Source organism: Cygnus olor, chromosome 3 (assembly GCF_009769625.2).
Source record: "Cygnus olor isolate bCygOlo1 chromosome 3, bCygOlo1.pri.v2, whole genome shotgun sequence".
NCBI lineage: Eukaryota > Metazoa > Chordata > Aves > Anseriformes > Anatidae > Cygnus > Cygnus olor.
The window spans coordinates 115,837,379-115,861,173 of NC_049171.1; the positions used below are offsets into that span (position 1 = coordinate 115,837,379).

The following is a 23,795-nucleotide window of genomic DNA, read 5'->3' on the forward strand; positions in this document are numbered from 1 at the left end:
CAGTTAAGTTTATTTCTCATGAGATTTGTCTAATCTTTAAGAATGGCCACTAAGACATCAGAGGAAGGTGCAAGAATCCTATAATAAGCCCATGTGGCAGAAAGTTAGCTTTTATGCATATTCAGGATGTGGATTGTACACTCTTCTAATTGGTACAGCTAGTCCAGCGTGTTATTGTTACCAGACCCAGAAATCTAGCATAGATGTGAGATAAGAAATCTTCATAACAACTGAGATCTGAATCACAGAATCATCTAGGTTGGAAGAGACCTCCAAGATTACCTAGTCCCACCTCTGACCTAACACTAACAAGTCCTCCACTAAACTATATCACTAAGCTCTACATCTAAACCTCCAGGGATGGTGACTCAACCACTTCCCTGGGCAGCCCATTCCAATGCCTAACAACCCTTTCGGTAAAGAAGTTCTTCCTAATATCCAACCTAAACCTCCCCTGGCGCAACTTTAGCCCATTCCCCCTCGTCCTGTCACCAGGCACGTGGGAGAACAGACCAACCCCCACCTCTCTACAGCCTCCTTTAAGGTACCTGTAAGAGTGCGATAAGGTCGCCCCTGAGCCTCCTCTTCTCCAGGCTGAACAACCCCAGCTCCCTCAGCCGCTCCTCGTAAGACTTGTTCTCCAGACTCCTCACCAGCTTCATTGCCCTTCTCTGGACTCTCTCGAGCACCTCCATGTCCTTCTTGTAGCGAGGGGCCCAAAACTGAACACAGTACTCAAGGTGTGGCCTCACCAGAGCCGAGTACAGAGGGACAATCGCTTCCCTAGTCCTGCTGGCCACACTGTTTCCTATACAAGCCAGGATGCTGTTGGCCTTCTTGGCCACCTGAGCACACTGCTGGCTCATACTCAGCCGACTATCAACCAGTACTGCCGGGTCCCTCTCTGCCAGGCAGCTTTCCAACCACTCATCTCCCAGCCTGTAGCGCTCCTTGGGGTTGTTGTGCCCCAAGCGCAGGACCCGGCACTTGGCCTTGTTGAACTTCATACAGTCGGCCTCAGCCCATCATGCTGATTAGAGACGGGAATTTGACCAGCAGGATCATCTATCATACCCAAGCTTTCTTTTGAGTCTGTAGTGTAAGTGGAGTCTCTATTGTAAGTTTAATACGAAGTGTCATTGACTACAGAGGTACACATCTGCAGCCACCGGGTAGCTAAGAGCAGCAAAAAATACTGAATTTCGGGTAAGTCATCTCCCTTTGACAAGCATAAGTATCCAGCCAGAACATGGAAAACCTTTTTTTTTTTTTTTTTAAAAAAAAAAGTGCCCTTCATACATTCTTTGAAAAAGTTACAATCAGAGAAATTTATATTAGGAAAAGAGAACTTGGTCACAGTCTTAGGAAAACACAACAAAATGTATCTGCAAATAAAGAATAAGAGCTGGCAACAACCCACCACATTTCCTTCCAGCCTACTGGCAAGTATATTCCGCAGCTTCTAATCCATGGCTACAGATTCAGGGGTGCCAGCAGTACCTGATCCAGCTCTGCTTTGTTGTGGCATTACATCTCGCTGCATCCTGCCTATTGCCGCCATTTCCAGCCTTTGCTGCAAAGTCCTTAGGTTTGATCTCACAAGGAAGTTGGAATAAGAGACATGCCTGAGACCTTTGGGCAGAGTCTTTGCTATTTGCAAATACTTCCAAACAAGGTGTGGACACATGCATGTTGGTGAAGGGCATTTGTCCAGAAGGTAAGAGCTCCTTTCATTTTTCAAGAGCGCCTTAGCATACCCAGTATTGAAGTTGAAGTCTTCTTCTAGTGAATTCCTAGATGGGACAAGGGAATCTGAAAAGATGGCAATTTGGCATGAGCTACAGGTTGCATACAGTGCTTCGGCACCACTTTGTGTCAGTAGAGATAGCACAGAGCACATTGTCATGGCAGAGGATCCCAGTCCCCAGTTCCCAGGCTGCATGCCACCTAAAGAATTTAAAAATAAGGCTGGCAAAGACTTTACAGTACTGTTGTCTACGTTGTTATCTGCTCAGTGGTGTTGTTCTGTGGCCAGGGAAGTTAGGGATTGCTGTTCCAGAAGTTCTGCTGTAAGGGTCATTTGGGTAAATAAAGAAGCCCCCTACCGTTACAACATTTATTCCACTTCATCTGTTTAGATGCTGATGCTATCTTTGTCTAAAATGTTTAGGGCCAAATCTTGAACTAGGATAGCTCTGTTGCAATCTGCGGAGTTGTACTGATCTCTGTCAGCTGAGAATCTGAACCTACAGACTCCTCTCTCTCTATCCTCCCAAGAGGCATCAAAGTTTTCACCCATTTAATTGAAAGTTTTGTGTGCACCCTATCAGGCCCATAGTATTTGAATTTGTGATATTTGCAGTTATGCAAGGTTTTCAAATGTCACTTTTTATTGGGAATTTTGAGACAACAGCTGGAGGAAAGCAGCAGGTTCTGTGCTGAGACCATGCTGATTGTTGTTAGTTTGGCAAGACTTGTACAGTTACCTTCTGAATGCTGCCAATCTTTCCAAACCAAAGTTGCCCTATTACACAGCCGATATTGAATATCAGAGCTTGCTCTTGTGTGAATGGAAGAGCAAACAGCCCTGGTGAATGACATACACACTGAAACATATGTACAAGTACTTTATGACTTCTTCGCTCTTTATGCTGTCTATCTATAAACTATACCTTACCTGTATTTTCCATCTCCCAATCTCTGCATTTTATGTTCACTGTTAACCTGGAAGTCTGCTACAGCTGTGCAGCAGGCCTAGAAGAGATCTCTGACAGTCCTAGCCACAGCTTATTTTCTGGCTATGCAGTGGTGCCAGAGAAACTCTTAAGACCTCATGGTGCATCATTAACAGTGTCTTCTCATGTTAGTCTATGGATAGTCACTCACAAATGGTTATGCAAAGGTTCATAACTGCTGAGTAACAGACTGCAAAACCACACATGACCTAAATAATTTACTGGCATGCTAAGGAACAGTAAACCCAGACAGTTAACCATCTGCAAGCTCTGCTTTTTATCAGTTTCAAGTGTGTTAGATTCGGGTGTTGTCGTCCTCCGACATAAATATATGCTTTTGATCTATCACAGAAAGGCCCTTTTACCATAAAGATAAGTATTGCTTTTGATTCTCAATCCTTTTTCCATTATTGCTCTGATATGGATGGGAGTTATATTGTCAGTTATTACAGAAGACAGAGAGAGCATTCAAAGAACAAGGAACTGTAGGGTAAATCCAGCCCACAAACCTATTTATTAAGTTGTGTTGCTGCTTACTGGTGTGATTGAAAATCTTTGGCCCTACATGATGAACAAAGATTTTGGCTGCAATGTCAAGTGCGTGTTGCTGCTGTGGTCTATAGAGCTACAATTGTAGCACAGTCATGGAAAAAGTCTCCATTCTGACTGAATCTTCCTTGCGATGCACTAGATAATTTACCTTGGAGAATTTTTATTTTCTCTGCCAGAAGCTTTTTAGTTATGAATAAAGGAAGAGTAATATGTATTCAGATACATAGCTGCATGGGTCTCCATGTATTAATGTATCTCAAGCTTTGTTGTTTTGGATGGTTAGAAAATTGCAGACTGACATTTTCCAAAGAATTTGTATTTTTTTTTTAAAAGCATAATGTCTGCATGCCATATGATATGATGCAGCAAAGCAAAGGTGTCTTTTTTTTTTTTTTTTTATTTCATAGGAGACAGCCATACTAAATAGATTCCTTTCTTCACAGCTAGCCTTTTTCAGTCTCACCTTCATGCTGTCTTGAGAAAATGGCTACAGAAGAAATTCCTCAAAGTTTCTTTCCTTTTCTACTCAGTTGGTGAACATTCCCTTCCCCTCTGTATCACTGACTGTAGGAAGGTGGTGCTGTGATGTATTTTTCTATTATTATTATCTTCCTTGTTTTCATTTCCAGTGCTAGCAATAGTTAGATTGTCCTACCATGCACCAGCATAGTAAATGCCAGCAACAGCTTATCTCAATTTTGTTTTGTCAATTACTGCTCGCTTACGCAGTTCCAGACACTTCCATTGCCCCAACAAGAAGCTTTTAGGCAGAATGGCAGCATGTAAACAGCTGATGAAATGGGGTCATCAGCCTAGAAAGAACTTTGGATTTTCGGATATTAGTGATTTGCTGCAAGAAAGCAACCAGTATGTAACTTCATGGAGCATTTGGTGTCAAAAGCAACAATTCCTGATACATTTGTGTCAGTGCAAACAAAAGTGTACATTGATGATTATTGAGAGGGTTGAGAGAGGATTGGATCTTGTTTGGAGGTAACAGAGAGATAGTTTTGAGGCTCTTTCATCTCAAAGTAAAGACATACAGGATCCAGTGGCTGGAAGCTGGAGGTATGAAAAACAAAGTATGGGATTTACTTTCGCAGCAGGGGTTATTAGTGTTGGAATGTTCCCAAGGGATGTGGTAAATTGTCCATCCTTTGTAGTATTTAAATGAAAAATAAATGTGTTTCTAGAAGATATGCTCTATTTTGGCCACAAATTGTTGGAGAATTGTTGAGTGAAACACTGAGTTTTTCGTGGTGGAAATCAAATTAGATGATTACAACACCTCTAAAACCTGCCAAGACAATCACTCTTCTTTTAATGTTTTTTTTTTTCTTGTTTTTTTTTTTTTCTTCTTTTTTTTTTTTCCCCTCTTATTTATGGCAGAATTGGTGTGAGACAGGCAAGACAGATAAGTTTGCATGATAGGTGTGACTTCAGCTACAAAGAAGTGTACCTGATCCTGAATGGTGCTCGGCCTCTTTATCAGAACAACACTATGATCATGGGGATTTAGGATTTCTAAGCCTCCGAGATCCAGTGATGCTTTGGATAAGATCCTCCTCTGGGTCCATCAATACAGCCTTTTTGGCTGGATTAGTACGTTGCTTAATGAGACTCAAGCAGGATCTGCACTGTTTTCTTGCTTCTCTGCTTTTGACTTTGCTGGTGTGGGTATGTCAGATACCTTGCTGTCTTACTGACCCACAGTAGGTTTGAGAGCATAATTCTAGGCTTTGTAAGAAGGGAACATTTGTAAAGCAGCAGTCTCATGCTAATCTGCAGAGGAAAAGCACATATGACAGGCAGTGGGGATTCCATTTCTCAGGATCCAGAGTTTAAGACAGGCTTAAAGGAGTCTTATTAAAAGTGTTTTCCAGTGCATGTGGCTCCTTCTGACAGCACCCAGGTGGTTCAGAAACCAGTATTAAGAATAAAAGCTGTTTCTCTTTTCTGTACAACAAATGGTTCAAGTGTCTGGTATTTGATTCAGAAAGGAAACCTGCAGCAGTCATGTCCCCTGAAATAAACCAACCAACATTCTGAGCTGCCAACACTTCTGTCTATTACGTCAAGGCATCACAAAGTTTAAAGCATAGCAAAGTAATATATATATATGTTTTTCTGTAATCCCAGGGTAAATATTAGGTAGACAGTATTTCTGCTTTGTGCATTAAAAACCCGACTGAATTTGAAAAGCCTGCAAGTGCACTTTGGGGATTTTGGAAAGTGTCATTTGGCCATGAGCTAAGACCAGAAGCTGCCATTTTGCAGATGGGGCAGGAGGGAAAGGCGTTTGGCCTCATTCATAACTTCACAGCTACTGCAAATATCAGCTGATGAATATTTATGTTATGCCTGGCAAAGGCTCGAAAGGCAAACGGGGGGAGGAGCAGAGGGGGAAGCTTAAGTTAGGAAAATGGTTGTCTGAACTCTGTGGGATTTCTTTACCAACACTTTCCATGCTTGAACAGTAGCTGCTGAATGAAATCATTATGCACTGAGCCCCTGCGCAGGAAAACAAAGTTTGTCAAGGCTCTGTTCGTTAGCACCTCGTACTTTGTTTGAACCTTGGACATTTGCTGGACCCTGTAAATGGAAACTTTTTTTTTTCTCAAATCAAACACGCTGTACAGCTAGCCTGTTTTCTTTTGTTTAGTCATTGCTACAATGGTGATGGTGCTAATGGTAAAACAGTGTCTCATCGTTAGAACAAGTGGGGTCAGACAGAACATGAAGTGCTGCAGTGTGGTGTGGGTACCGAGGAGGTCCTGCTGCAAGACTGAGATAGCAGATATGGAAAGGGTTAAATTAGGTGTCATTGAACAGACCTGTAGCTTTTAACTGTGTTCAGCTGTGTCTGTTGGTGTCTATAGGCTCATCTTCCTTGCCAGGAACCCACTTGAAACTGGATCTCTGTCCTGCAAGTTGCTGCACAGCTGTTGATAAGAAGAGAAGTAGAAATTGAATGATCTGGGCATAGAGCTGAGAGATAACAAAAGCCAGCGACGCTTTCCTCTATACTGTGCTAAATTTAGAACCAGCACATATATTGTGTTGCATTTAACTGCTGTGGGCAATAAATATTGGGTTAAAATGAAAGTCATATTGTTTTTCACAAGACAGTAGTTCTACAATAATTCCTGCATGTGTTGGCAGTCTCCAATGTTACTGGATTAGTCAGTACAACACCCGAATTTTAAGGAAGAAAAGCAAGTGAGTGCCCTTCCCCTGTCAAATACACTGTAATTCGAAAGTAATGTATTTCTTCCTATTTGTATTAAGATTATCTCAAGCCAGCCATTGAGGAAAAAATACAAATCTCTTCCCTCTGCCTTCACCGGGCTATAAATTAACAGCAAGGAGCAACTTTGAATAAAGCTCATGAACATGACTTCACTGTTTGGATGAATCAAGCCCGGGAAGGAAACTGGCTGAAATAAGTGACTGCTGAAAATCAGGTAGGGTTTCCTAAACAGACGGTCGGCTGCAGGTGGCCAGGCTGAGCACCTTCAGAGGACTGCAGGTCAGAAAGCAGCGACGTGGGACTGCATGAAATGCAAGTGCCTTTAAAGGCAGGCAGCTCGGGTTAGATACATGGAAAATACAGAAGTGTCCAGAATGAACCAGTCAGTACAGGAAATTATTCCCCAAGGGCTCTGCAAAGTTTATTAGGCTTTGCTCTATAGGAGTAGGGAAAAGCCTAGATTTTGTCCATTAAAGTTCTTCAGAGAAGGAGCCTGCAGTGAAATTCCTAAACTCCGAGTTATTCACTGTTTCACTGGGAGGTGGCTTTTTACTGAGATGACTTATTCAGAGGTATTTCACTTCTTCTTTTAAAAGGAGGAAATTCTTTATGAAAAATCGATGCACAAGAGAAAACAGTGCCTTCGCGCCCCAAGAAAACCACCTGCGGAGCTGTTGTGCTCCTTCCTTCCCGCCCTGCAAGGAGATGCTTCTGTGTCCAGTTTACAGAAACCAGCAGGTGGTGCTGCAATACACCAAGTATGAAATCTCTGGAAGGAGAAAACTTTAGAGCTGATGTGTTAGGGGCTGCCTCTGGCCCCGCTGAGGCAAACCAGCTGCCGGGGCAGCTTTGTGTGCTGGCAAACACAGAGGGTGCAGCTCTGTCTGTCTCTCAGCCTAGAGGAGAGAAATCCCAGTGCACCCAAAACACTGACCCCATTATATGCTCCCCCAAAAACACCTCAAGTGGTTTCCTGCCTCGGGGTCCCTTTTGGTTTGACTTTTCCTCACGAGGCAGCGAGACAGGGCTGCCATGGAGGTGGGGGGTGGTTGGCAGGGGCAAGGTGCGCACTTCTCAGAGGTGGCTGGAGAGGGCTGTGGGGAAAGGCTGGGTGTGAGGAGACGGGGAAGGCTGCCCCCCCCGGGGGATCACCCTGCTTGGTACTTGCCGTGGCAAGGGGTTTGCCTGCCAGCACGGGTTTGGGTTTGGTGGGCACTTCTCAGAGAGGGCAGCCCCAAGCCCCAGCTCACCTCCTTCCTGGCGATTTTAATGGCGGCTGGTTGGTGCCCGTGGCTTGGAGCAGAGGTGAGTCCTGACTGTAGTGCTTAGGGTGCTGGGTGAGGGCTACTTTTCCTCATAAATATAAAAAATAACAACAAACTAAGAAAGAAATTACAATTTTGTGCCCAGCACTGCATTCCTGCTGCCAGACTGGCCCATAGCCTTTGCTTCCTTCCCTCCCCCCCCCCCCCCCCCCCCCCGAACCTTCTGGGGTTTTCTGGAACTCTGTGGAGATTCCGCTCTCCCTGGCAGTGGGGGCTGCAGCAGTGCTAAAAACTGAGGGAAGATGCCCCAAAAAACGGGCAGCAGAGGAACAAGAAGAGTTCAGAGTGAACTGTAGAAGTGCACACATGACACTGTGAGCAGGCAGGGCCCGTGTGTGGAGGGGTACTCTGTAAAACACAGCGGTGTTTGCTGGGGGCAGCGTGGAGGTGATGCGTTGTCTTTCCTCTCCTGTGGAAAATCCTCAAAACATTTGCCATTTATTTTTGAGGTTGTCCCTGCCTGGCAGCCCAGTGCCTGGCATCTCGCTGCCATGAGAAGAAGCGGCTGAGGAGCTGCTTTATGGGCGGGCGGCAGCAAGGACAGGGAGAAATATGCTCGGGGAGGGACCCGACAACGCCGCGCAGCTGTTTTTGTTATACCACCAAGCTGTAAAGTTGAAAAATGATTTGAAAAGCAAGGGATGTGCCGGGAGTACTGGCGTGTCCTGCTTATGGGCGCTTGGGGCATTCTGTGTAAATTGAACTTTTTTTTTTTTCCCTTTTTTTTGGATGGCTTAATATCGTGGAAGGGAAGAGCATCAACACACTTGGAGTGCAGAGCCTCTTCCCTGATCCCTCTGGCACAGAACTGCACCAGAGTGAGCTGAGGACAGAGGCTGCTCCCTGTCTTTTCACTGCTTTAACCCAAAGCTTGACGGTTACTTCAGTGCAGAGGTTGCGTATGAGAAGGCCCTTAGAGGCCTTTTTTTATGAAAATATCAAATAAAGAAAAAATCAGCCAGGACAAGAAGGATAACTTGTGTAACCCGACAGCAGAGGAGGGACCTGGCACAGACAGGAGGGGCCCTGCAGGAGATGGAGCCATGTGCAGGGGGGGATGCCGGGCCCCTCGGCTCTGCCCCCTTTATTTATTTGTGTGCTGATGCTCTGCAGATGGTCACAGTCCAGGAACAAGACTGCCTGCTTCCCCTTTGCAAGTAAATAACAATATGCAACCTTTCTTTTTCACTGCAAGATTATTTGATAATTGTGAGTTGGGTGTATATGGAGATAACCATTTTTTATTTTGTTTTATTTTTTCTGTCTGCTTGGAAGCCTGGTTCGAAGGTGACCCATTTGTTTCCAACCAAAGGCACTAAGGAAAGCCTGCCCCCGAGAGGAATTACTCATTTTAGCGAGGGAAAAAGGATGGAAAGACAATCATTTTGTCTTGTGGCTAGTGCAATATGTGACTCAAAGCGTTAAGCAAGAGTACAGACGTTATAGACTCTTCCTCGCATCTTGAATTAAACGTGAGAGGTGTCAGGTTGAGATGTGAAGTAATTCCCCTGAAGCCAGGTTGCTCTGGCTTTATATCCAAAGCATCTGGAGTTGGAAGTTAGTCTGTAACCTAGAGAAAATGGAACCATTTAACAGGCTTATTCCTATTACAAACACAAAAATTTTAAAGTCTTTGTTGTAGTCTGTATGTTTTGATTTAGCAGATAGAAAGTGTATTCATGCAAGAATGCAAGAGGGTGCTGCGGAGGTGAAGCAGCCTCGTGGTGTCAGGGCGTGCAGCTGCGCTGGAGGCTCCTTCTATGGCTCAGGCAAAATCTGGGAAGTATCCTCCTCATTCCTCATCTTGTCCTTCTCGCCAGACTCTCCACCGTCATTCTTGGATTTGCACAATGCAGTTTTGGACTTGATCTTGGTGTGGGAAATGGGTGCCAACGTTCCTTTTGCAGGATAAGGATCATGAGCTGTTTTTCCTGCCCTTCTCTAATGTGCCTGTCCATGCCCCTTCTCTAAGGGATTGAGGGGTTTTAATCAGACTGCAAGGATGGATCTGTGCAGGGGCTTCTAATGTGTATGAGAGAGAATGGAGAGCTGAGCTCTGTGCAGAGGATGAGTAATTTGTTTCAGCTGGCACTTTTAGATTTCAGAATATGACTTTAGGCTGAGTATGAGGGACAATAAAAATAATTATTCTATAAAAATTGGAGAGTTACGGGAAATCCAGTAAGTCTCCCAGAAAACTGAAGTTTGTTTTGAGAAAATGTGAGGGGAAAAAGAGGAATTGGACTCTCTACCTTTGTGTTGAAATGAAAAAAAAAAGTTGCTATAACTTTTTATTTTTTTATATATTTGCCTTTGGGAATTTTCAATATAAAGAATTCTTTTGTTACCAAGGGAATTTTATCTTCCTGTTCTGTACAACAGAAAACCTTGATTAAGCTGACTTGTTTCATTAGGATATTTCTGCTGGGGAGCAATTGCCCAGTGGGGTTTGCTGGATACTTCTTGGGAAAAATGATGCTGTAATCCCACTGCACAGGGGCCTATAACAGTGTGACCGTGGTGCTATCAATTGATCACTGGAGAAGGATGTGCATAGAGAAAATAAAATCCACTACTGCTGTCATTAATGGCTCAAGTCTGTGTTCTTGTTCAAGAGTAGCTTTGCTTGTCACAGTCTGTACTGGGCTGTCTCACTGAGGCTCTGTTAGCAGTTTTACTGGTGGTACATACTGAGGTGGTTTTGCTCTTGGAACAGTCTGTGTGCACTTGGTTTCTCTCCCTCCTATGCAAAGGCACACTTATCTGAAATGATGGATCCCGGTACGTTATATATAAATATATATATTTATATATACATATATATAAACAGAGCAGCTGTTGCAAATACCTCCTGCACCATATATGTTTTTTCAAACCTACAGGTTGCTAGTATTAGTTCAAAAGAGGCAAGGAAATTCACACTTAGAAAGAATGTGAGTTGCAGAAGTGGCACTCTATGTCATTACTCTCTTCCCTAGCCTTACTTCTTCCTCCCCTCAAATCTCACATTTATGGTTTGGGGCTGTGAGCTTGAGCACAGGACTATCTTCAGGTAGCACATATGAAAGGAAGAGAAGCTTTAGGTAGACAAAATTTTTTTTATTTTTTTTATTTTTTTTGTGGAAGCCACTCACTGCAGAAAGTGTCTTTGAAGGATGCTAGCTGGGCCATCCTGCTTGTGGGAGAGCTGCCAGGAGGCTGAGCATCTCGGTGTGGGGTTAAAGGGATCGCGGGGTGAGTCGGGACAAACCGAAGGTGAGTGAGCCTGTCTGTGAGCTGATGTCCTGTAGAAAAGTGTTTTGCCTCCTGCCCAGAAATGCTTTGTGACTGTTTCCACACTTACTTCAGAGCCAGTCACAGGATGTAGCACACTCATGTGACTCCTGTTGCATTGTATTGCTCTAGATGATGTTTTTTTTTAATGAACAATCATTTCCCAAAACATATTGTACTGTGTTTTGCAATAGGGTGGTAAAATACTGCTTTGTTTGTCAACTATGGGATATACTGTGGACAGCAAATGATTTGTTGTCTAGCAGACAGGAATTTCACTTGTAAGAAATGCTTTTAATTTGGCTTTAAAAAATCTGCCTTTATTTTATTTTTCCATGGAAGTCTTGTGAGAATAAGATGAATTTGGATCAACTCTCACAAAGGTAGTGACAGTAAAAGGGTGGCATCTTAAGCCACAGCAGATTTGACCATAATTTGTACGGCTGCTTTAAACATTTTTTTTTAGCTGTGATTTTATTTTTGACTTCAAAGAAAGTAATGCCTTGCTTTGGGTTGTGACATGCAGTTCTTGTCCCTGAAACTGAACAAAACCAAAATGGATAACTCAGGTCTGCTTTGGAAGGGTTTACAATTTTCTTCTGGAGGTTGCTGAACTTTAGGAGATCATAATGTACGTCCCACCCAGGAAGGTGTTGTGTGGTTTGAGGTTTTATTATAGACATTTTCGACAGCTCTTCTCATGCTAGATTCATAATTAAATGGAAGCCCAGCAAGGCAAAAGCCAGGTGTTTAGGATGTGGCATTGGTGACTCAGTAGGTGGTACATTTCCTTCTCCATCAACATTAAACAAGTGCCCTTGTGTGGTAACAGGGATGGGTTGTTTCTTGGCTGACATGAAAAAAAAAAGCAAGGTCAGTACCAAGACTCTGGGAACTGTACAGGAAGGTCTTCTGTTCTCTGCAATGGTTGGGAAATTATTCTCATGATCACTTGAACTGAAAAACCAGCACCTTTTAAAATGAAAACTGAAAAGGGTTGTATTGCAATAGGAGCTAGAAACCCCAGCTGATGTCAGGGTCCTGTTGTGCCTCATACTCCCACAGACAGTAAGATACCCCGTTCTTTCCCCCTGGCTCCAGCTGGACCTAGAACATGGAATTAAACAGCAAAATTTGGAGTCTTGACAAAATGAAAACTTCTCTGAGCTCAGTTCACATTTAAAATATGTTTTAGCCACAGAAACCAAAAAAACTTTGTTATTGTAAACAGAAACTCAGATTGTACATTACAGTTAAGCAGCAAGTAGCAGCGTTTGTATCTCCTGAGTTACAGCTTGTATGGGCTCTCAGTCTTGTTTGAAACACCACAGCGTACTGTTGAAGTGTAAAGGTTTGAGCTTAATTTCCTGCCAAAATTACAGTAAATTCATGTTTTGTCTTCCTGTGGAAATTACATCTGCATTATTTCTTTTGCTACACCAAATTATTATATAGGATTATGTAGTATTATATTTAAAAGTTTCAGGAAAAATGTGTATGTCCTACTAAATGCTTTCACTGCCTTACCACTCTTAAGCGTCTGCCTTACAATCAGTGACAGTTGGGTCCTTAAACTCCTTAGAGGCCTTTGAAAACCCTGTCAAATCCCTATCTGCTTAAACAGTTTTGAAAAGCTAATCTGTAGTCTCTCTCTGCCTCATTTGCACCATTCTGTAATAACATAAAGAAATACCTGGGCTCTTCTGCTAGAATTAGCCATCTTCTTGACTTCAATGCCCACAGAGCAGTGTTTGCTATTCAATGGAAATAAACCTTGTACATCTCCCTGTATTTTATAAACAAAACAAAATGCAGCAGTTATGCAGCATGAATAATTTATAAACTCATGAAAAATCTTTTTCTTACTTTCAGACAGCCAAATAATAGGCAATGGTCAGGACACATTGCAGGTGAGTATCATATGGCTCACTTATAAGAACAAGGAGCAGCAAATCACTAATCTTGGGGTTTTGTTATCCCAGGTGGTAGGAATTAAAAGGTGATATTCTTATTTACAAGGTCATGAAAACCTGTGTCCCATTTCATGGTCCACACAGAAGCAAGGCTCATTTGCGAGGCAGATCAGGAAAACTTACTGTTTCCTAACAGAAAATGAGGAAACCCTGGTTGTGATGATACTTCTGTCAGTCATTGCTAGTGGGATCCAGCTCTTCTGTAAGCGCTAAGTAATCTGTGGCAGCTGCTAGTAAAGACTTACTCTGAAGAGATAGGAGGAAAGGAGCATGTATATGTATATCTTTATTGGTAAGGGTAATAGCTGGAGTAATGTTTCCACTGTAATGTAACTGTGTGTACTAACTATATTTTAAGAAAAGGGCAGGAAAAATACCTGGAGTTATATCCTGATTAGTCACTTACAAAGGAACTAACGCTAAGGAAACTTTTCACTGAACTGTAATGCTTACTCATGGTGAAGTGGTACGTTATGATTTCTTAGCTGGAGACTAATCTGGGGATTAGTGCTGCAGAGAGACACCCAGGGAATGACTAGAGAGGGAAACAGGGGCCTGATTCGTTTTGAGCTTCCTGGCAATTTCCACTTGGTGCGAATGTTAGAAGTGTTTTATTTTTCTGGTGAACTTTTGTCATTTTGAAAAGCTGAGAAACATTTGGTAGGAGGGCTTTAGTTTTCTGATGAGAAACTCTGGGTTTCTATGGAAAGCAAAGCCTCCCTTTGCAGAGTGAGGACCCTTCTGGTGGGCAGGTTACTTTAGACGTAAAAACTTCCTACCAGCTCCACACATCTGAAAAAAACAAAATAACTGTTTCGGAATGATCTTCCCAAGTGACAATGAAGCTATTTCAGTAAATCTTGTGCAGGCAGAACACGCTGGGATTGTCATATGGCTGGGCTCATTGCAAACTGTCCAACTTCAGGTTACTTTTAAGATAAGTAATTTACATTCCAAGACTCTTCACATTGCACAGGAGCAGCCACAACAGCACCTTGTTTTTGGTAATAAATTTACTGTTATCTATAATGACTCCTGTGATGTGAGGCATTATATTGAGCTAGGTGATGTAACAGCTATAATTGCTAGGGCCTGCAGTAAACAAAGAGCTAGTGTTTTTTTGCAGAGAATGAAACTGATTCATAGCAAAGTTGTATAAGTTCCTGCATTCTCTACTGTCCGTGATTTGAAGGTAGTTTGTGGTCTTTCACTCAAATGAATCCCAAATTTCCAGCAGAACTTTTTTTTTTTTTTTTTTTTTTTTTTTAATACTTGAGTACTGATAAAGACACAGCTCTTTAAAGTTTGCAGGAGCTGGGTAGTTTGAGTAGCAGCTGAATCTCCCTTCAGTGCAGAAAGGAAGGTAAACTCAAGTGGATGTGAAGGTAATGTGAGATACAGGCATGCACTACATGACAGGAAAATTTTTTGCCGGGTTGGTGTGGCTGTCCTAGGAAGTGCTGGAGTACAGCTGAGATGTGAAGATGTTAAAAGATCAGTTTCTGCAGGAAAGGCTGGAAGGTGAGCAGCAGAGAAGCCGATTTGTCAGGGAACCCAGACTGTCACAGTCATGCCTGTTTTCAGCTTGTGCTCTTTCCCTGCCATGGCTCAAAGCAGACATGGCTTTGTCTCCTGGTGCGCTGGCTTTTTTCTCCTGCACATGCTAGGGTCCCAGGGGAGGTGCTCTTGCAGGCATGGCTGTTACCCAGGATGTGCTGTCTGTACTGGGCTCTAATCCCAGCCCTACTGATGACAGAGTGCCCATGGCAATCCCAAATTATGTTACCATCAATGGAGTGAGCAGAGGCCGAACGAACGCCTGGAGTAACGCAAAAGGATCTCACAGGGAAGCAGCAGGAGTTGTGTCCTGGCATGCTGTGGACCTGGATTTGCTCTTACATTTACCGGCACTGCATTGGCTTAGTACGGTGAGGAGCACTGAGGAGGAGGTGAACAGTGGGACAAGGAATGGGAGCCTGCAGCTGATGGATCCCATGCAGCTGCACGTTTTCCTATCTTCCCCTCAGTCATCTGTGGTGCCATTGATTCTCATGACCTTGGGATTTTGCTGTGAAAGTTAAGTTTTAAAAATTACTATCATTTATTTCTAATTATAAATAGTAATAAAAACAGAGGCAGTTTCTGGGCTTAATTAATCCCTCACAGCAGGATTCCCCCTTGACACCGACCTCTGTTCCAAGCCACCCTCTGGTCCTTTTTCTGCTCTAAACTCTCCCTTCTCCAAACAGTAACCCTGTGTTACAAACAGCTCTCAGTTGCAGCATAATGCTCCACAGTGTGGATCCCCCTGTCTCTCCCACCCCAAGGCCTCCTGCACTATCGCTCTGCTCTGATGAGGAAGGATTTTAAAAATGAAAAGTCCAAAATATCTACATTAATCTCTAAATGAGCTTCAGAGAGGCGACACCCAAGCATGCTATTTCTATATGTTTCCAAACAAGCTGTATATTTTCTCTGAGATGTTAAGGCAAGTTTTCCAGGCTGAGTATGGCAAAAATGAACAGTATCAGCAAATACTGACCTTTATGATAGAACAGGACATTAGCTTTAGTAATTGTGGCCCAGGTCAGGTAATCTAGATCTGGAAAGAAGATAAAATTACTTTGCCTCTAAATGTGATCCAGTATTTTGTAACATCTGACTTTTAGGAATAAATGTCATGTCATAAAACCGTAGAGTTATGACCAGAAAAATAACATGGAGGTTTATTTTTTTTAGTTATACATATATATATTCATTTTAATAATATCACAGGATTTTCACCCAAGGTTAAGTATTAGCCATATGCATCTAATAATTTCCTGGAAAATAATTGTCTGCCTCATTCTCTGAAAAAATAAATCAGGAATTGGTTCTCATATGCTTGTGGAAGTTAAATAATAATATCGATACCAACAAACCATGGTTTATGCATTTTCCTTGTCCCCAAATTAGTTAATACCTGGGATCCTTACACTTTTGTCATGAGAAGCCTTACCAATGAAAGTACCAGTAAAGAGGGCAGGTTTGCCTAAAATACAAAGGGTGGAGGGGACTCTCCTCCCTGAAGTTAATGTATTTTGAATTTTATCAGCTTTCTTTTTTAATTGTTTTATTTTAATCTGAACATCCTCAATATTAATTTAAATTAATATCCTTTTAATCATCAGCCAGCTCTATCAGCCAGCACAGGAGGCTGCCTCTAGATAGATTTTGGCCTCCAGCACATCATCAAGTTACCAGTCATCAGCTGAGCTGTAGCAACCGATCACACATGTTTTTTTTTTGACTGATGCCTACAATTAATATGAATGGGAACTGTATGTACAGCTTCCCTAGTGAGATTTGGACTTCTTGACCAATTTTAAAATACTTTTTGTTTTGTTCATTTTACTCTAGAGACATCTGTTTGTTTTTATTCCAATGGAAATTAAAGAGCTAACCTCGGTCAAAGTTTAAATTTGTTATTAATGTTACATTATATTTTCAGAAATTTAATCAAGCCTAAGTTCACTCAAGGAATTCAGTTTCTCTTAATAGCTTAGTCTTCTCTTCTCCAAGTTCTTCATTGACAGCTTGTGTTGCGCTTTAGTGGGCAGAATTAAAATCAACATCCTGCTCATCGGAGTCCAGGGTAATATTGAAGTTAAGGCAACGCAACCTCATACGCTCTTGGAACTGGCTATAGGAATGTGAATTTATAAGCCAGTGTATTTACTGCCCCTCAGTATCTATCAGAAGGTCACATGTACATGTGAGGTTGAAATTTAACAGCCCCTCCCCCCCCCCCCCCCCCCCCCCAAAAAAAAAGGTTAATTTTAATGCAAGTGAAATGCTTTGAATTTTTTTAATTGTCATCGTCTGGATGTCTGTGGAATTGTCACTGGTGGAAAAGGAATTGTTTCTATGGCTGCACAGAAAGAGCAGTTTTGATAAGGGACTGAACTGTCTAAGTAGCAGCTTTTATGTACTAGTAATTTTTTTTAAATTAAGGAAGTTGGTCAATGGAGCCTGTGAATGGAAGAAGGGGAAATTGCTCTGTATAGCTGCGTAAACACACATCCTGCTGTATATCACTCAGAATAAGACTTTGCAGCTTAACATGTGCACCTCTGAAATCTTACATCATACATCTTCAGCGTTTCCTCTATAAAAGGATCAGAAAGTTCTGAGAGAGCTGTTTGCCTGAAATAAGTTATTCAGTCCTGCATCCATCTAATCCAAAGCTTTTCCATCAACACTAGACCAAAAGTTTCCTGTTCCTTGGTTCTCTGTGGTCTACCTTCTTACTCACCATAACCTCCTGACTGCCAGGTCATGCATGACTTGTAAGTTCAAACCTGAATTTGATTATAATACGAGCTCCTAAAACCCGTAATATGGTTACTAAATCCATTGGGAAAGGCTGAAATAAAAGTTTAAAAACAAAACGTTATTTACTAAAACCCCCATTTTAGTAGTATGTAAAAAATGTCCAGTTCCATCTAAAACAGCTTTTTTCACCTTATGATAAAATAGTCTGGTGGCATCAGAGGGACACTTACTGTATTATTTTGGGCCCATTCAAAATGGCTTTAACTCTATCTTGTCTCAGCCAAAATTGTGGCAAAAGGGGTCAAAAAGGAGGCTATAGTAGCCACACTAAGAAGGTCATTTTTGCTTAGGTTGTTGGGTTTGCTCAGTTAAACCCTGGGGCTTAGTATCTAAAGAACATTTGATTAGCTTGGATCAAGTATGAGTGCTTCTCTACTGGAAGCTAATCCTGATAGGTGTTACAGGATGGTTCAAGGTACTAAAACTCTGAATGATGGCAAGTTAAAAGGAAGGAAGACCCTGCTAGGCTTGGCTCTGGAAGAAATGTCAGACTCAGAATGACTCTTTTACTTCAAGGAGGATGAGCAGGAGGGCGTTGGGATGCTGACTAAGGCTGACAGAGTCTTGATGGCTGGGGAAATGGGAGTTATGCACCATTTCCATTATGCTAACGTCAACTTAAATACACAAATGCCCATCTTTGTACCTCTCTCTGCTCCCCAGAGCCTTCTAGCAGCTAAATCCAAATAACAGCCTAGCTGCCGTGTTCCCTCTCCCCAAACTCTGCGTAGCACTCAGCTCTTAAGTCTTTTAAGGTGAGCACACAGCAGGGATGGGAGTGAGCATTATGAGCAGCAGGGTGCATACTCTTCATGCAAAATAATATGAGATATTGGCAGAGGCTGTGAAACAGTTCCTCTGAATTCCACTGAGGGTTTCTTGAGACTGGGAGCAATTCATGTAGGGGAGATGCTAGAAACAATGTGTCAGGCAAGTGAGAACAAGTTAGGAGAAGGGAAAGAGAACTGGCTGAAGTACATGCGGTCAGACAGCATGAGGGATGGAGTGAGAAAAAGACAGGTGTACACCAGGATCACGCTGCTGAGACGCCTCTCAGACTGTATTTTTCTCCTGATGGTTCTTTTTTGTAAACCTGCATGTGTGTCTTGACTTCTGGGGAGTTGAGAAGGTGAGAGTCCATGCTGCTTCCTGGAAAAGCAGTGGGTGGCAAAGATACCCTTTCTGTTTTCAAACATGATCTGTAACAATGCCCTGATACAACATGTGGAATAATCCACTTCAGCCTTGTTTTATATCTACCTTTAAAGCTTTGAGGAATTGACATTCATTGGTATATTTCTACTAAAAGTTTTCCTTGGTCCTGACCTTTTCTGCCATGGTATTATCCCTGTATCTGTATTTTAGAGATTATGTAACAAAACATTAGGTTTCTTGACTCTCCAAATTTACTAGAATTTGAATTATGCTAGAAAAGGATGAACAATATATTTCATTTTACTAGCTCCCTGCTCATTTTTTGCTTGTTCATTGTATCAGACTGAATTTAGATAAAAATTGGAATTGAAGTTAAAAACAAACAACAAAAAAAACCCACAATACAACAACAAAAACCCTTTAAAATGTTTTGTTAGTTGTTTTAAATATGATGTTACTGAACATATAGGAAAGATATTTTGCATGTAAAACTAAATTGTTAAATGCAACAGTAAAGGAATTGAAAGGTCAGCTTCTGATTATCATGTACTTCAATGTTTCAGAGTCCTTAGGCATCATCATTTATTTATGGATTATAAGAGGAAAACAGGCTTTCCTATTCATGCAGGGATTGTAAGAAGAAAAGAAATCTTCCTTCTTTTTCACATCTCAGTCTCTTTACCATTTCTGAATGAATGAGTCCTTTCAGAGACCTGATTAAATGAACGAGAATTTCTTTTTTTCCTTTTTTTTTTTCTTTTTTTTTCTTTTTTTTTTTTTTTGGTAGAAGAGGGCCTGCTGTCAGAAGCTAGTTATCAGTTCAGTAAGTGTTCTAACCGTTCACCAATATTGGTCTACTCTGTGCTTTAACTTTCTCTGTGAGCTTAACAATAAATACATCTACAGCATCATACTGTTTTAAAAATGCAATTTAAAATAATTTAATAATTTTGGGGTTCGAGCTTTACCATGGATTTGTCATTACTGAATAAGCATTTCTTTTTAAACAGGAAAAATATCTAAGTGGTATTTAAATGGACAAATTTATATTATTCTTAAATTGTTTTTGAGCCCTAAAGGAAAGAGTCAGAAACACACGTAATGCTGATGTAGGCCACTTTGTACAGGGGAGTCACAACTAAACTCACAGGCTTTTTTTCCTGGTTGTTTGAATGTCAAACACAGCCACCTGTGGTGATTCTGATGTTTATGCACTTTTCTTTTTCACTAGGCTGCTGTTGTAAGCCTTGAGGGACTTCCAATCTGTGTCTACATTGGTGTAAGAGTGGGAATGGGATGCTCTGGATTGACCTCTTGGGTAAGGAAAATCAGATCTTTTCATAACAATCTGTGGATGGCCCACCTAAGAAGGCTGAAAACATGTAGGTAGGTTTTAGAAAAAAATGACAAATGTCTTCTTTCTACTTAGTTTTTCTATCAATAACTGGTCGTTTCATCACCATGACACGAATTTAATGAGCTCTTTTGTTACTGAGGCACTCTTTACCAAATGGTCGGTTTTAGGAATCATTTTATTTGTAATAATTCACTGTTAAATAACTTGGCTTGTTGTCTCCAGACAGTTAGACAAACGCTTGCTCAGAGAATTTTCTGCACAGGTATTCCTGCTCCTGCTCTTTCTGTGCTAATGCCTCACCTGAACAGATGGAAGCAGCATGATATTTTAAATCTGTGAAAGTCAAATAGAAGAAAATACAGGCAGATTCCTGATTCTGTTAATCCCAGATCTGAAAAGACCAAAGAGCTATCAGATCTGTAATTTGTGAAGCTGGAGTCCTTTTGCATTGAAACAGTTCTGTCTAAGACCTTGTACTGAATTCATTCAAGTTGGTTGCAAGTCGTGCACTGATCTCAGTTGAAGGTTCAGGCCCTAGTGAGATTAACAACATAAACAACGTCTCTAAGAATAAATGCCAAAGAAACAGGAAAAGTGGACTAAATTTCTATGTCTTCGACTTAGGTCAGGAAGAATGAAAACAACAGGGATAGTGTTCTTTTCACAGAGAAATGGACAGGAAGCACAAAGTGTGAAATAAATCTATCGTGTATTTCCACTGCTGTTTGTTGGAAAGCAGTGAGAACCTTTTTCCTGCCTACTTCACCATGAGGAAGGAAGGGCTGAACTAAAAAAAAAAGATCTGGGCTTTAACTCCTAGCTTTTCTACAGACCTTTTATGTGACCTTGAGCAAGTGATTCTGAGCATTTTTAGTGGCAAGAAGATAGGAAGTTTTTTTTGTTAGCCTTAAGGAGAAAAAAATCTGTCTCTATTCACCACTAAAAATGTGAACTTTTTTTTCTAAGTTATTTTCTAGAGAGTGAAGAGAGATGGACACTTACAGAGACATCCCATCCCTTCGCATGGATGGGATGAATTGTCATTTGAATGTACACATCTCCTTTGACAGTACAGCTAGGCTTTATGACCAGTCCTTAGTTAGTGTCTCACTTTTCATGTTAGACTCTAAGCATGGGCTCTGTTCAACCGCTAGCATGTCTGAGGTCCTGTTTTACTTGTTTTTATTTTGCTATGAAATATGACCTGGAAGCAATGATGTCATGGGAGGGTTAGAAGACCCTGTTTGGGTGGCTCTTAAGACTCATGGCTTCCTGGGGTCAGTGGTACAGGATCAGTTGTTGTATGATACCCTCATTAAAAAATTATTTCAGATTTTCACTCACAGCATTTGCAGAAACTTAGACAGAAGGTTGGTTAATTAAACAAACAAACAAAAACATTGCTGGAAACAGAATTGTTCTCAAAACGTTTTTTTAGGCAAGTTTTACTCAGCACCATTTTGCAGGTAATTTGCAGCTCTGTTTGTCCACATGTATAGTGTGACATGTTTCCACTAAGCCCAGACCCATTTCCATTTCTGCGCAGAAAGCATGTCAAACACATGGTTTGGCACAAATCAAACTGAAAGCATGAAGTGGGCAACTAGTTGACATTCATACCTTGTATGTTTATTTAACTGGAAATGAATAGACTTGCTGTTTTCTGGACTGTTTTTCTGAAGAGAGCACATGTATTAGAGATGTGAAAGACACACGCACACACAAAAGTTTGAAGCCCTTGGGCTTCTGTGCAATAATAGGAATTAGACCATACAGTCACCATCAGAAGCTTTATTGACCAAGACTGCTGGGTGACATGGTGGGCCTGCAGAGGTCCAAGTGTCTTGTGTTTAGTAGTCTAGGATTTCACCCATCTCACATTGTGTAGCTGTAATATTGGATAAGTTTTTGTTGTCCCGAGAATATTTATGACTGTGAGAACAGAAATCCTAAATACAAAAAAATAAACAAACAAAACCCACTGAAATTCTAAGCTATGATTGTCTTCTGTATGTGTGTGTGTGTATTATTTCTGGCTACCATGGCATTTTCTCAATGAAATTTGGCTTTGTTAGTTGATGGTATTGCTTTGGTCAAACCAACTACATTTCCAGACCTGGACTGCACAGACCATTACAGAGGTGAACAGAGGGGTTTTTAGCAAATAACCTCATTAATCTGCTAAGTTTTTGCTCAGCAAGAAAATATTCAATGTGCAGTGTCACAGTTCTCTGAACTCCTGAAACTGAGTGGGATTTGCCCAGCTTTTCACAAGCTGGTTTTCTTTCTCGTCACATGTTCTGTGCTGTTTACCACACATGGGTTACAGATGGTAATTTCAATTTAGAAACCCAAATGTAATAAATTCAGTAGATTAGTATTTGGCCAGGACTGAGTACTGAGATTGTTCAATCGACTATTATGGAAAACACATCAGCCAACCTCATCTCTGACCAGAGAGCAGTGGTTCCATCCCCTTACAAACAAAGCCTTTGTTATGTCTTCCTTGCACTATGGCTCTGGTCTCTACTGTGCGTTTGTTTCCAAAGCAAAACAAAGAATTCATAATCCTTGGCAGTTTGAATATTTCAACTTGGATTTTCCTGTTATACAATTTACCTACTAGACAATGGAATATAAGAGATGACCTCACTGCAGAGGAACAGTATGTTTTCAGATGCATTCAGCCCTATTTGTTTCTGGTTCAGCTTTAAACAAGAGTGAACTCTAAAGCAGAGTCTGAGGATCTGGGCTTTAGTGCTGATATCCCTTACTTTATGCAAGGGGAGCACTCATGCCTGCTTATTTGGATATAGTTTTCAAGAGATACTAGAGTTTGAAACTTTGTGGTTGAGGTTTGGGTTGTATCGTTGTCAAATATTAAAGAAAATAAGGGCTTCTTTTTTCGTGGTAGTTTTGGAAAAAGAAAAATCTATTGTTATTAGCATTTTCAAACTTAAATAGGATAATATGTACACACAGATACTTATTAGTACATACTTTGTAGTCCCTATCACTTCATTATAGGAAAAATCTTCCTGTTTTACAAATACGAACACACATAAATGCATGATTTATATTCAATGTGATAAAAATATAGAGGAATATGGATAATTGGCAAGTGTCATACAGCTTTTGATTGTTTTAACTGTATTTTGCCTATTGCTTTCCTCCTGGTTATTTGTAATGTGTCTAGACTTCTATCTGATTTAATGAAAAAATCATAATGGCAACAAAGATTTAATTTTTTCCCTCCAGGTTTTTCACCAAACTGACATTGGCTTGGAGTGCAGAATGAACACCTTCATGCTGTGGAGATAGTCTGGAAGTCCTGTCATGTTGCAGGTATGTACAGGTAGAGATTTTAGCTTTACAGTGAAACCCTCATGCCATTTAATTTTCCAGTGAGTCATGATATCAATTCCTTATTATTTTGACCATTCTGTTTACACTGGTTTTAAGTGTTTCATTTAATTTATTCCCCAGAATTGAAAACAACATCCAAAGAAGCATAACAGTGGAATGTGGAAGAAGGAGAAGTAAAAGGCTGTAAGGTACCAGTTTGCTGTTTGATTTTTGTCCTTTACCAGTTTAAACAGCATGATCTGTTAACTGCGTGGTCATTGGTCATAACTGGGTGGGCCTTCAGAAAATCAGCTTTTAATTTAAAAAGTGAGTACAGTGCCTAGGTGAGGACTGCACCAATATGAGTCCTGAAAAATGAGCAATGAATGACTCTTACTTTTTCGATGAATATTTGTAGGATTAACAGATAAAGTTGAAAGTTGAACAAGCAAGATG

General features: G+C 41.2%; 1 protein-coding gene and 3 long non-coding RNA genes across 9 annotated transcripts in view; 2 read left to right on the forward strand and 2 right to left on the reverse strand.

Annotated features, from left to right (window-relative positions):
• Positions 1-7,980, reverse strand: part of LOC121067319 — a 66,038-nt gene extending 58,058 nt beyond the window's left edge. For all 6 annotated transcript variants that reach the window (XR_005818235.1, XR_005818234.1, XR_005818231.1 and 3 more), the window contains exons 1-2: positions 7,788-7,980; positions 6,122-6,229 (exon numbers count right to left, since the gene is read on the reverse strand). This is a non-coding gene — a long non-coding RNA (uncharacterized LOC121067319). The remainder of the gene's footprint in view (positions 1-6,121; positions 6,230-7,787) is intronic.
• The window catches only part of HAO1 (hydroxyacid oxidase 1), a 41,778-nt gene extending 33,798 nt beyond the window's left edge, over positions 1-7,980 (forward strand). Inside the window, exons 6-7 of the mRNA XM_040551671.1 lie at positions 6,122-6,229; positions 7,788-7,980. Coding sequence (XP_040407605.1) covers positions 6,122-6,229; positions 7,788-7,807 — 128 coding nt within the window. The 3' untranslated portion in view covers positions 7,808-7,980. The remainder of the gene's footprint in view (positions 1-6,121; positions 6,230-7,787) is intronic.
• A 73-nt stretch (positions 7,981-8,053) lies between these two features.
• On the forward strand, positions 8,054-23,550 carry LOC121068230. The gene is made up of 4 exons (XR_005818729.1): positions 8,054-8,176; positions 19,869-20,023; positions 23,253-23,339; positions 23,481-23,550. It is a non-coding gene; the product is annotated as an uncharacterized LOC121068230 (long non-coding RNA).
• LOC121068229 lies at positions 10,748-13,115 on the reverse strand. Its single transcript, XR_005818728.1, has 3 exons — positions 13,002-13,115; positions 12,829-12,921; positions 10,748-12,242 (listed from the first exon to the last, which is right to left on the reverse strand). It is a non-coding gene; the product is annotated as an uncharacterized LOC121068229 (long non-coding RNA).
• Positions 23,551-23,795: the final 245 nt, after the last annotated feature.